The sequence below is a fragment of the Osmerus eperlanus genome, chromosome 6 (genome assembly GCF_963692335.1).
Source record: "Osmerus eperlanus chromosome 6, fOsmEpe2.1, whole genome shotgun sequence".
Classification (NCBI taxonomy): Eukaryota; Metazoa; Chordata; class Actinopteri; order Osmeriformes; family Osmeridae; genus Osmerus; species Osmerus eperlanus.
The window spans coordinates 6,481,611-6,494,750 of record NC_085023.1 but is presented as its reverse complement, the minus strand read 5'-3'; the positions used below and the strand labels follow the sequence as shown (position 1 = coordinate 6,494,750).

Genomic DNA, 13,140 nt, shown 5'->3' with positions numbered 1-13,140 from the left:
TATTCACGCCTACGGTGTGAATACAGTCTGTAAAAATACCACTTTGACACACGTGCAAGATGATCCGCTGGTTAGATGTAGCATGATCTTATTTACTACCCACAATAGTTCAACTTTTTTGCAGCAGCATTTTAATCAGTTAGCTCCAGGTCCTCTCTAAAATACATTTCAGACCTTTTGAAACCTGAGCAAATGACTTTCTACTAAATTTTCAAATTCTTCTGAAATATTTCTCTTTTTGCATTGTTCTTCTCTTTTCTGTAGTTTTATGCCTTCGCCCAGCTCCTGCCCCTTTCAAAAATACCTTTCGGGCGCTTTGAAGCTTCAGCTTATAACTGTCTACTAAATTTTCACTATTTTCAGCTTTTTTAGCATGGTCAGCTATCCCCATTCAGGTTTTCAGCATTCTCACTGCTGTTTCGCAGGAACAGCCTTTTCTAGTTATTATTTATTTTTGCCCCCCTAAATCTTCGTCAATATTTGGCTTACATAGACAACCTAGGTATTAAAAGTTTCGTCTTGGTAGCGATTGAGTTGCTTGTATATTTATTTACGTTCCGTTGCATGGTTTAGGCTCAAGTTAAGTTTTTGTGGCGAAAAGTGAAGCTAACGGTGGCTAATTTGCTAGCCACAGTCACTGACGTTACTAACGTCACTACGTCACTAACGTCACGAAAACACGCGTGACTACCTGTAGCAGAACATTCGTTTCGCATCTGTTAACTTGGGGGATAGCTAGGCTAACTATAGCTTTACTGCAAGGCAGCTGCAGAAACGCCACAAGCAAAGAGGCCAGGGTGATAACTATTTACTCATTTGACTTTGTGATGTGAAACACAATTGTGAAATGTAATGTACAATATTACCTGATATTATTAAGTAAGTAGGCCCACATCTACTTTCGGAAACGGTAGCGTTAGTCTACTATTTCACTGACGCATTAGCATCATGACATTAGCCTCTGTTGCCCGGGCAACACATACTACAGTGGTCTATGATGCATCTGTTTTCAATCGTTAAAATAAACATTCCTCACAAATACATTTTCGTTGTAGGATTTATTATGACATTACATTACAAGTAAACTATTTGTTGGTGAAATTATCATTACCTGTGGTTTCAAACCAGTGTTGCTCACTGCAACGCTGTAGCCTAGGCGAGGCACACTACAAAAACATCTACACAGCTGTTTAGGAAGTCAAACGGCGACAGAACATGTTCGGCACTCCCCTTACTTAAATCAAGTCTTTCAATAGGTGAAACTATCTGACTACTAACCTGAACTTCATTGCCACAGCCTAAACTTTGTCAATCTGTTCATGAAAATAATTAATTTCAGCCTAAACTGTACAACGGAACGTTGAATCGAATTCAACCAACGCAATCGCTACCAAGACGAACACAGCAGTAGTCTAGTACTGTACTGTAGTAGTAGAATTTACGGGGCAGCTTATACACACAGGGCTATATCGCATTTTGCGTTGTTACTGACAATGATCGCTACCAGTGAGCTTTTTATGAATGAGCGATTTTCCACTACATAAATGTCAAGCTTATTTACGTTTTGGGGGGCATATTTTTAGTTAGCAGATGGTTCTGTTTGAATCGCGATACCATCTTCTACTGCCGGTAACGTCGTAGAATAATCTTCAAAGGGGGTTCTTTATTAATGAATGAATACAATATGAGTAGGCTAAATGCCTGAAAATATCACGAGAAGGGAAAACTTAAAAGGACGTTTAAATCATAGATATTAGGTCAATTTTTACACCGGTCTGCCAAATTTATTCGTTTTGATTCAGCTATGAGGCTGCCTCTTGCAGGGGAAATAAGAAGACATCATATTGCATTCTACACTTCACTCGTATTTTGAGTTGTAAATGTGCAGCAAAAAAAAGATGCTTTTAAATCTATGTAATCGTTATAAATAATAAGTATGCATTTTTATATAAAATATACAGAAATATCAGTTGTAAAAATGTCATTACAAAACGGACCCCTGTGCAACCTACCCAAGCAAGCACACTCTACAATTTCTCCAGAAATTGTATCCTCTCTAGTTTCAAACGAAACACAAGTTTCTGACAGATAATTAAACTGAATATTATGCTATGTTTGTAGAACTTGTTCACAAGTACAGTGTATCTGCCTGAACATTAAATAGCTTCCATTGTTATTGTTCTGATCTCTGCATTGTCGCTTATTAACTTAAAGATCCTGTAAAGTAAATTCCATGTTTTGTTTCTAAGTACATTATATACCTGTGAAATGAGTTCCTGAAAGCATGTGCAAAGCGCTAAAACTTTGTCGCACTGAAATGTGGAGTTAGACCGAAGAACAGTTTCTCTTCCGTTTTCAGATCAGGTTTTAATGGACGGAGCCAAAAAATGCCCTATCTACGTCATTTCGCCCCATCTACGTCAGATCACTGAATGGCTCCTCCTGCTGTACTATTATTGTAGCTTACATCAGCTAGCTAGCTAGCTTCAGGATGTCTCCCACAACCCGCAACTGCATCTTCCCTGGATGCAAGAACTAGCTGCGCTGCAACGCCATTTAAGTTCCCTGTTGATAATGAAAGGAAAAATAGGTGGATATATTTTATGAAGAGCCACGCTCATGGAAAGCTTCGGATAAACTCCAACAGCCACCTCTGCGCCACTGACCATTTCATGGCGGACAGTTTTAACATGGACCAGAGACAGACGGGGTTCACCAACACACGGCTTCTCTTGCAGCGCGGAGCCGTACCGAGCATCGCCCCCCCGGCCGTTCATCCTCCGGTCGCACCCGGACCATCCACCGCCGCCAGCAGTTCATCACTCAGTTCTGTGTGCTTGTTATAATTATACTAGATAACTTTTCCAGAGGTATATCTGCTATAATTAGTGCAAACCGCTAACTTGATATTAGGCTACTCAGTGTAGAATGATGGTATTTTGGTGAAATGGTAGCTAATGTGCTAGAAGTAGAAGTTGGAGAGCTCACTGTCTGCTGTCTCTGCTGTAAATGTTTACTCCTGTGTTACAGCTCAGGGGAATATTTCATTTATATGCATCTGTATGTTTCACTCATTGAACAAATACATTCTAATTCTATACTGATCGGCTTGACGTAGCGTCCATTATCTGGGTCGTAGGTAGCTTACTTGAGGTGGCCCCTTCCAGCGAGGGGGCCGAGCTTCAGCTCCTTCAGGCGACACGCCCCGCTAGTCTCAAACAGAGAAGACTGCTGATTTTTTTACGATTTCAAAGCCTAATTTAACATACTTGTCTGTGGTTTTTTTCCTTTGAATTTGGATGGGTAGTTAATAACACATTATTCTGTGGTGTGCTGAACTTGAAACTTGTTTTTAATTCCACTTTACAGGATCTTTAAGTTCATGAAATCTTCAACCTGACCTATAGTATAAAATTGGATTGAAATTGTTTACGTAAATATCTTATTTTAACAATCAGTTAATCTGTTATGTGCTGACACATAATTAGGAGTTACACTTTACATTTAGTCATTTAGCAGACGCTCTTATCCAGAGCGACTTACAGTAAGTACAGGGACATTCTCCCCGAGGCAAGTAGGGTGAAGTGCCCTGCCCAAGGACACAACGTCATTTTGCAGAGCTGGGGATCGAACCAGCAACCTTCTGATTACTAGCCCGATTCCCTAACCGCTCAGCCACCTGACTTTACATTTAAATAATAAATTCAGGAATAGCCTTTTATTAATTTCCAGTGGCATTTAGAGATGGTGACCTTTTGTTATTCAGTTGTGTAGACTTGAAAGTAAAACCTATGACACCTGAATAGCAGTTATGATTGTTTACTGAGGATAACAGTGCTTTTACCAACTGCATTAATCTTATTTGTATAATGTTGAGTATTTTACCTCAGGCACATCTGCCTTGGAGGGAAGATTCTCATGGGGGAGTTACCAGCAGCATACTGTCACAGTCATCAAAATTGCCAAAGCCTGAGGAGAGGCATGAGGTACACACACACATGCATGCATGCACGTGCACATAGACATACACACACACAAACATGCAGGTAGAGTAACACAGACACACACGTGTACACACACAGAGAAACACGTCCTATTTTTAGCTTCCTTAATGCTGCATCCCTGGGGATTCAGGGCTCCCTGCAGTTTTCACTTCTCCACTAGCCTCCTGTTATGAGGGGCAGGGTCAGGGAGACCATATCTTCACTTAGGATTGTCTGTTCCTCACAGAACACACTACACCACAGTGCATGCACCCAACCCAAAACAAGAATATTAATTGATGTTTGTCTATAGAGATGTTTACTATAGTGTACATGGACAATTTTTTCTGCATGTGATGTCCAAGATAAGGTTCCCTCTGGGAAAAAAAGTATGATCTTATTGGGTGTGCTTTGCCTTCGGCAAGGGCACAACCTTTGTTCTCTCACATATATATTTCTTTATTAGTGTGTTTGCTGCAAGCAAAAACACTATTGTTATTCTGCATACTTATTGTTGGAATGCTGCTTCGGCATTCCAAGTATTGTTCTTTGAATCTTTATTGTTGGAATGCTAATTCAGCATTCCAAGTATTGTTCTTTGAATCTTTATTCAACTTCTTATTGTTGGAATGCTGCTTCAGCATTCCAAGTATTGTTCTTTAAATCTTTATTCAACTTATTGTTGGAATGCTGCTTCAGCATTCCAAGTATTGTTCTTTGAATCTTTAATCAACTTATTATTTTTCTTCTATTTCTTCCGTGGCACCTTTCAGCGCCTTCAAATCTTCAGCTATTAAAACCATTCAGCTATCAAAAAATCCAGCAGTTTCAGGCCATGGGTGCTGTGACCTTTCAGCTTTGTACCTCTTATGCTTGAATTAATATAAATCAATATTCATAATATTTTTAACATGGGTTTCCAATGGAGTTTTCTTTCAAATCCTCTCAAACTTCTTTAAACTTCTTCAACTTCCAAATCCTTCTTCTTCCTCAATCTTTCAGCGAGAGCCACCATTTAAACTTTAAAATGTTGACAAAACCCTAAACTATTTTTAAATAATTCAGCTTTTTGATATCTATTCAACTTTTTTCAATATCACTGATTATGTTTCATTACTTTTTCAAGCCGTTTCTGAGATTTACATGGGTGTGTACGTGAAAGCCTAGAGTGCAGACTGAAACGCTTAGAGTGGAGGCCTGAGCTTCGGATGTCGTTGAAAAAATATTTCTAGTTTGCCAGCATTGCCACAATTTTCGCTCTTCATGCTTCATTTTTGGATCAATAGATAGCTAATTTTGTGCTGGTCGTAGACAGTTGTCTGTTGAATCCAACAGACGTACACATTTGTTCAGAGCCCCACGAAAGCGAGACAAAGTCCAACTCTCGCCCCATAGAGACCAATGCAAATCTGGTGACAAAATCGTCAGAGAAAGCAAAAAGAACAAGATTTTGAAAGTGCCGGTAGAGTCGTATTTCTGACCGCAGAGACATATAAAGGACATCTCTCGTTTCGGCAGAGTCGTGGGTCTCGGAAAATATCCTTATTTTTTGGATTGGACGTATAGTTTTGCGTCTAGGTAAACTTGTTTGAGGTGTGGATTCTAGCTACATTTCTGTTATTCTCTGCCCTCAGCGCGTTAGCAATCATAGCTGCACCATCACCGTGGCAACAACAGACACGCACCACTCAGTCTCTCACATTAGTGATGGGCATTCCGGTGTTGGACCGAATTCTCACTCCCCCGCAGAATCCCACTCCCCTACGCGTGAACGCGCACTGCCTTCCTAGCATATTGCTAGTTGTCGTTTGACGGACCAAGGCGATTTTTACAAGCCTAGGTTCCCTCGTCTTAGGCTTTGAGGAAACTGTCAGTAGGCTATTTAATTCATGTTTCATCAAAATATAAGTTATGTCAGTGTTTCCCACAGATCCAACCTCAATGTGTGGGGGCCGACCGGGTGCCGACCGGGGGAGGGGGGGGGTGCGGGCGGGCGGGCGGGCGGGCGGGCGGAGGAATCATTCGTTCAATATTAATTAGCACAGAACTTTATTGGCGTTAATTTAAAACAAGTCCTCGTAAAGTCATATAAAAAAACACATCACTAGATAGAACTATATTATTCACACTATATACAACTTCCCTAAACTGTAGTACAGTACACATGTCACACCCTATACTACTTCTTGTTACATGAGCAAAGTCTGCAACTTTTGTTAGAGCAACGTATTTTGCGGGGCTTGCTACAAAAAGTTTCTAATGCCCTATTATACGGGAAGGCTTCAGGAGATGGTCCATTGATGGAGATCCTCAGGCAAGCTGCCAGGTGTTCTCTCTGTAGTTGGTTCCTGAGGTCTGTTTTCACCTGAAGATAAAGCAAAATGCTAATTATTATCAATACAAACTGCAACAATATAAAGACGTTGGGAATTTCAATGTATTGCTATTACTCTGTTCATTGTGGAGAAATCCTGTTCGCAGTTGACTGAGGAAACAGGGATAACCAGAGCAATGCTCGCAAGAAGGCTCAGGCAGGGGTAGAGGTTGGCCCACTCATCAAATTCACTTGCCAGTAAACTCAAGAGCTCCTTCTGGTTCTTGTTCTTGAAAGATAAGGGTTTGTCATGGCATTAGTGTGTGTGTGTGTGTGTTGTGAGTGAACAGTCAGGTCAATTCACTCACTCACCTTGAATATCCCAGTAAGTTTAAATCGATTAAAATCGATTATTAAAAGCGTTGGCAACTAATTTCATTATCGATTTGTTGTGTAGCGCGATTATTACGCCACTCAATATGTCGCGGAGATGTTTGAGTATTTAAAAAAAAGTTTAGTTGAGCGCGGAGGGGAGGTAGAGGAAAGGCCATCGGAGATACGTTGTTGAGTAAAGTTGTTCTGAAACACATGGCTGAGGCAGAGAATTCAGTACGACCCAAGTCATCCAAGGTGTGGGAGCATTTCACACTAAATACATCGAAACAGTGTGTTAATTGACCGAGGTGAAGTTAGTTTCATACTTTGCAGCATCGCGTTAGGGACCGGGTGAAAACAACCCATAACAGTTTCAAAATCTTGTTCTTTTTGCTTTCTCTGACGATTTTGTCACCAGATTTGCATTGGTCTCTATGGGGCGAGAGTTGGACTTTGTCTCGCTTTCGTGGGGCTCTGAACAAATGTGTACGTCTGTTGGATTCAACAGACAACTGTCTACGACCAGCACAAAATTAGCTATCTATTGATCCAAAAACGAAGTATGAAGAGCGAAAATTGTGGCAATGCTGGCAAACTAGAAATCTTTTTTCAACGACATCCGAAACTCCACTCCACTCTAAGCGTTTCCGTATGCACTCTAGGCTTTCACGTACACACCCATGTAAATCTCAGAAACGGTTTGAAAAAGTCATTTAACATAATCAGTGATATTGAAAAAAGTTGAATAGATATCAAAAAGCTGAATTATTTAAAAATAGTTTAGGGGTTTGTCAACATTTTAAAGTTTAAATGGTGGCTCTAGCTGAAAGATTGAGGAAGAAGAAGGATTTGGAAGTTGAAGAAGTTTAAAGAAGTTTGAGAGGATTTGAAAGAAAACTCCATTGGAAACCCATGTTAAAAAGATTATGAATATTGATTTAAATTAATTCAAGCATAAGAGGTACAAAGCTGAAAAGTCATAGCACCCATGGCCTGAAACTGCTGAATATTTTGATAGCTGAACGGTTTTAATAGCTGAAGATTTGAAGGCGCTGAAAGGTGCCACGGAAGAAATAGAAGAAAAATAATAAGTTGATTAAAGATTCAAAGAAAAATACTTGGAATGCTGAAGCAGCATTCCAACAATAAAGAGAAACAGGAAAACAATAATGAGAATGCTTAACAGCATTCTCACAATAATAATAATATATATGTGAGAGAACAAAGGTTGTGCCCTTGCCGAAGGCAAAGCACACCCAATAAGAATACGTAGAAACACTTAAGGTGGCTTCGCCGCTTTGCGGCTTGGCCACCAATAATAAATAAGTAATAGACTATTCTTGTGAATTTCGTAATCATTTACATTTAGTCATTTAACAGACGCTCTTATCCAGAGCAACTTACAGTAAGTACAGGGACATTCTCCCTAATAGAGAATCAGACTGGTAATCTGTCACTTGTTACATTACAGGTTGCTGCCCCTATTCATTTACCAAGACAGTCTTGAGAGATAGCCTTAATCTCATTGGCCCTGAGTTGATTTGCCCGTGTCCAAATTCCTGATTGCAAAGATGATGGTTTTAGCAGTAATCCCACACATGGAGAGAGCAATTATGCAACACCGCACTAGATTATTTCCACCTTCTGTGAAGACGTGTGTCATCCCTTTTCTGGTCTTTGCAACACTAGAACTACAAGAATAACTGTCTGTCTTGGAGAATGTAAATGTTTCTAGCAGTTGTGTGATGTGTTTGCGTGTGTGCCTACCTTCAGGCTTGCATACAAATAGTCTTGTTACCAGCCAAATTAGAATGCCTTGATTTTCAAATGAAACAAACAAGTACTATGTGTTCGGGGCAGTTTGTATCCAATTCTCCACGAGGCCATGCCATAGAAATAAATTAATTTGCTTTACTAAGAATAAGATTCTACGGTGTCTGATCTGATTGTCTTTAACTTTTTGTAGCCTGAACTGGTTCTATTGGAGAGAGATGAAGGGGGTGGAGATGTTAGGTCACTGATTGTTGTGAGACTAGATGGCAGCAGAGATTAAATAAAGATGTAATAATGTAATCTGGCTCTTTCACAAGATTCTCAAATGTCTATTCTTGATGACTCGATGACTGTCCAGTTCAGTTTGGTCTCCAAGCACTCTCTCACCATTTTCCTATAGCCCCAACCCATACTTCTCCTTGACATTCCAGAATCCATTTATATTTAGTTTCAGGTTAATTTACCCCAAGAAGTCTCTACCACATCTTTCTAATTAAGTGATTGTATCCTCGCTGTCATAGTTGTCATAGCCTAAAGTTTAAAGCATCTGAAGGCCTAATGACATCATAACCCTGTGTGTAGAGTTAGACTAATGTAATCTGACTGCTAGCCTGCTTTTTTTTCTCCATTAACCTTAATGTCCTGGAGGAGCTGCGCTGTGGTGGGTGGGTTTTGGTGCTCCGGGAGTTTGCAGCTGTAGGGAAGAGGGTTCATACTCTGGTGATGGATAGACTGTCCCTCTTACGTAACAGATTTACATGTTTATCTCACACAATGGGATGTTACAGATTGGCCGACAACAAAAACTACCAACATAGTATTATTGAACTGTGTCCTTAATGGATAGTGAGTAAATCAGCTAATTGTGAATTCTGATACCACTTCTGATATCTCCATGATGAAATATATCATGCACTTTTTCCACCTGCCCTAGCTAGGTTTATATGAATACATTACTTAGATTACTTAACTATTCATGTCATTTTGGCATTGTGTACATGGATCACATTTTCCATATTTATTGTTATACAATACAGATTCAACACATAATATTGCACAATAATGCTCTAGATAACACTATATGATATTATTGAGACTGTCCTTCCCTCACTGTATACTCTAACACCTGTAAACAAAATGCTGCTGTGAACAAATGAAAACCAACTGATACAACACAACATTCCTTTTATAACTTCAAGAACTAAATCCTAACATGGAATGCAGAACTAACCAAGCTATTTAAAAACACCATCCTTCCACAGGGTAGAGAAAGAGCAGAGAATGAGCATGTGGTAAAAATACTAAATGCTGCCTCACAGAAAAACGCATCACAACATTACATTTTAGCAACTTGTTATACAAAACTGACATTTCACAATTACACACTGCATTGCAGTGTCATGCATACACAGTGTAATGCATACACAATGTTGAACATTGCAGTTCAGCCATTGATAGTAACACAAATGGTTTTGTTGAAGCATTAAGCTCATACATTCTACTACTGCAGAACTGTTCTTCCAGCCCTGTTCCTGGAGAGCTACTGTCCTTTTTCAGCACACCTGATTCTAATCAGCTGGTTGAAAATTAGTCTAACTGGGGTTGGAGCAAAAACCTACAGGATTCCCTATGGATTCTCATAGCTCTCCTGGTCCAGGGTTGGAGATCCCTGTACTTCGATGTGGGGGTTGAGGGCAGACTCGAGGGCAGAGGTTGACTTGAGGCCACATGCAGTCAACCTGTGTCGACTGACTAAAAGTCGACCTGGCTTCCTCAAAAAGAAGGGCATGGAGTCCAGTCCTTGGTCCTCAAACAGAGTTGTTCCTACAGTTGATTTGCAGCGAGGTGCGAGACACCTCTGTGTGCACGGTGGACATGGGGAAGTGCTCATAGTCTTCCACTAGTGGCTGACAGCGGCAGTGCAGTAGCGTCTCCCTGACCTCCTGCCTGAAGTTGGAATTGAGGAAGCCATAGATGATGGGGTTGATGCAGGTGGAGGACATGGCCAGCAGGTGGCACAGCGAAAACAACAGGTCATGGTGACAAACGGGCAAGGCTTCCTGGTACCAGTCCGAAACAACGTTAAACATTGTCAGTGGCAGCCAGCAGAGGGCAAAGGCTGTCACCAGGGCGACTAGCATGACGTTGACTCGCCGACTGTGAGTCATACGCTGGTTCTCCGGGGTCCTGGCCCGATCCAGCATTTCCTGGCGCTGACGGAGACGCACAAAGACTCTGATGTAACAGAGCAGAACCAGCAGCAGTGGGCCGCAGTACTGAAACACCAGCAGCCAGGTGGTATATGCCAGCTTCTGCTGCTGGGATGGCCAGTGCTCCAGACAGGCCTCCATGTGAGAGGAGGGCTGGGGGAACGAGAAGAGTCTGGGGGGTGGGGACGGAGATGTTGTGGGGTCAGAAGGAGGTTGAGGATGGGAAGAGGGCCAGAGGGGAGCAGAAGACTGGGGGTAGGAAGAGGGATCAGAGTGGGAAAAGAGCTGCAACTGGGGCTGAAGAGAGGGAAGAGGCTGAATCTGGGGGTAGAGAGAGGACTGGGTATAAAGGAGGGGTTGAAGCTGAAAGGGAGGCTGATGCTTGGCATGGCTCTGAAGCTTGGGCTGAGATTGAGGCTTGAAATGAGGCTGGGTCAGGTTGGCATAAGGCTCATTTGTGAGCAGGTGGAAAGCCATGAAAGGCAGTGAGGTAAAGCTGGCCAGCATCCAGATGATGATCACAGCCACGTAGGCCTGCGGGATGCTGGGCTTCCAGCCGGAGGGGTTGATGATCAGCTGGTGTCTCTCCAGGGCAATGAGCACCAGTGAGAGGACAGACACGGTGACAGACACACACTGGATGAAGGGCACCAATCTGCAGAGCACAGACCCGAACACCCAATGGTCCATGAGGGTGTAGGTGACAGTGAAGGGGAGGCAGAAGGCACACATCATGATGTCCGATACAGACAGGTTGGCGATGAGGATATTGGTGACGTTGGCTCTCTCCCGGCGACGGGCGATGATGCAGATCAGGCAGCAGTTTCCCACAAGGCCCAACAGCATGGTAAAGCAGTAACACACTACCAGACACACGGTCACCGAAGGGGACAAATGGCACCACTCTGCTGTCTCAAATGAGGGGTGACCTGGAGGGAAGGATGGGGTGTTGTTCCCTATCCACATCTCCTCCAGCACAGCCTGGCCTCTGCTTCTGCCATCCTGCTCCCACACCAGGGATTGGTGGAGGGACCCATTGAAGGGGAGGGACATGCTCCTGTTGATGGCTGGGGATCGGTGGAAGGACTCGTTCAATGGGGGAGGCATGCTCTGGTTGGTGGCCAGGGATTGGTTGAGGGGCCGATTCCCAATGAAGGGCAGGAATTGGCTTTCACTCCCCCTCCAGGACATCTCAGCAGAGGTCAAGAGTCATCTGAACCTTAATGTCAATCCTCTTCAATCACAGCCTCCAGCAGATACACATCTGTTGAGAGACAGAGTTAGAAAGAGAGAGTGAAAGAAAGGAGAGAGTAAGTGAAAGTCTGAGAGACAGAGAGAAAGAAAGATAGAAAGACAAAAGTGAAAGAAGGAAGAGAAAGGAAAAGAAGGAAAAGAAAGACAGAAAATATAGAAAGAGGGAAAAATACCAAAATAAATATACTAGGGTATTATTTATCAGGGCAGGAGAACCTACTGCCACATCATATTTATGGGAAGGAGTTATGGGAAGGATGAGACACTCCACAATGACATTGGAGAACTTGCCCATGCAAATAGTATAATTGTCTGACAGTGGACCTTCATACTAAGCAACAGGGGCGGCGCCAGAATAATTTTTATGCAGGTGCTGAGGGGGTACTAGATCGTTGACAGGGGGAGCTGCGCAATTATATATATATTTATTTATTTTGGTGAGCAGTCTCACGAGCCCTACTTACCCGGCGTCATGGAGCCGACCAGCTAAATAGTTAACTAGCGTTGTTAGCTGTAGCTGTGTTTGCGCATCATACATACATTTAAGAAATGTAAGACTTGAATGTACAGTACGTAATGTCACATTAAATAATGTATTTGAACTCAAGCTTGTGTGATGCGTCGCTGTATCATTGCACGGTTTATCACAGCCTGGAAACATACCGATCTACAACCGATGCAAGCACACCGCATTTATCACAATTAAAGTTTTAATTAAACAAGCACAACATTCAGCATTCAATCAAATATCAAAATCAAAAAGCACCCAGAGCACTGGGGAATCAGTATTCACCATATTGGTGATAATTATCACTTAGTAACAGTCTCAAATATTCTTAAAGATTTTTGCATATTGACATTCATTGCACAACATTTTAGACTTTAGTCAAGGGCAACATTATGCCATCAAAAAGCACCCAGATCACTGGGGAATCAGTATTCACCATATTGGTGACAATTATCACTTAGTAACAGTCTCAAACCAGGACAATGCGACGGTTGTTGTGATTGACGGAAAATGCATCAATGATGCGCTGAACATCCAGAGCCTGCGCTCTTCGTGTATTGATGGCCAAAATTGCCAAGTTGCTGTTTCGGTCATCCCCACAGTTGCTTCTAAGATGTTTTCAAGCGTCGGAGACAGGAAAAAGATCTCTCACATGACACAGATGTCACAGGAAGTGTCAGGGATATCAAGATGAGTTTATGCAAGTCCATAAACGCATCTTTA

At 42.1% G+C, this 13,140-nt stretch overlaps 1 protein-coding gene across 1 annotated transcript; it reads right to left on the bottom strand.

Annotated features, from left to right (window-relative positions):
- Positions 1-9,563: 9,563 nt before the first annotated feature.
- Positions 9,564-11,974, bottom strand: npy4r (neuropeptide Y receptor Y4). Its single transcript, XM_062464579.1, has one exon. It carries the CDS (start codon positions 11,844-11,846, stop codon positions 10,254-10,256), a length of 1,593 nt encoding a protein of 530 aa, XP_062320563.1. The 5' UTR covers positions 11,847-11,974; the 3' UTR covers positions 9,564-10,253.
- Between the last annotated feature and the right edge of the window lie 1,166 nt (positions 11,975-13,140).

Coding starts and splice junctions, on each gene's coding strand:
- npy4r (XM_062464579.1), bottom strand. CDS start 11,846: ATGTCCTGGAGGGGGAGTGAAAGCCAATTCCTGCCCTTCATTGGGAAT.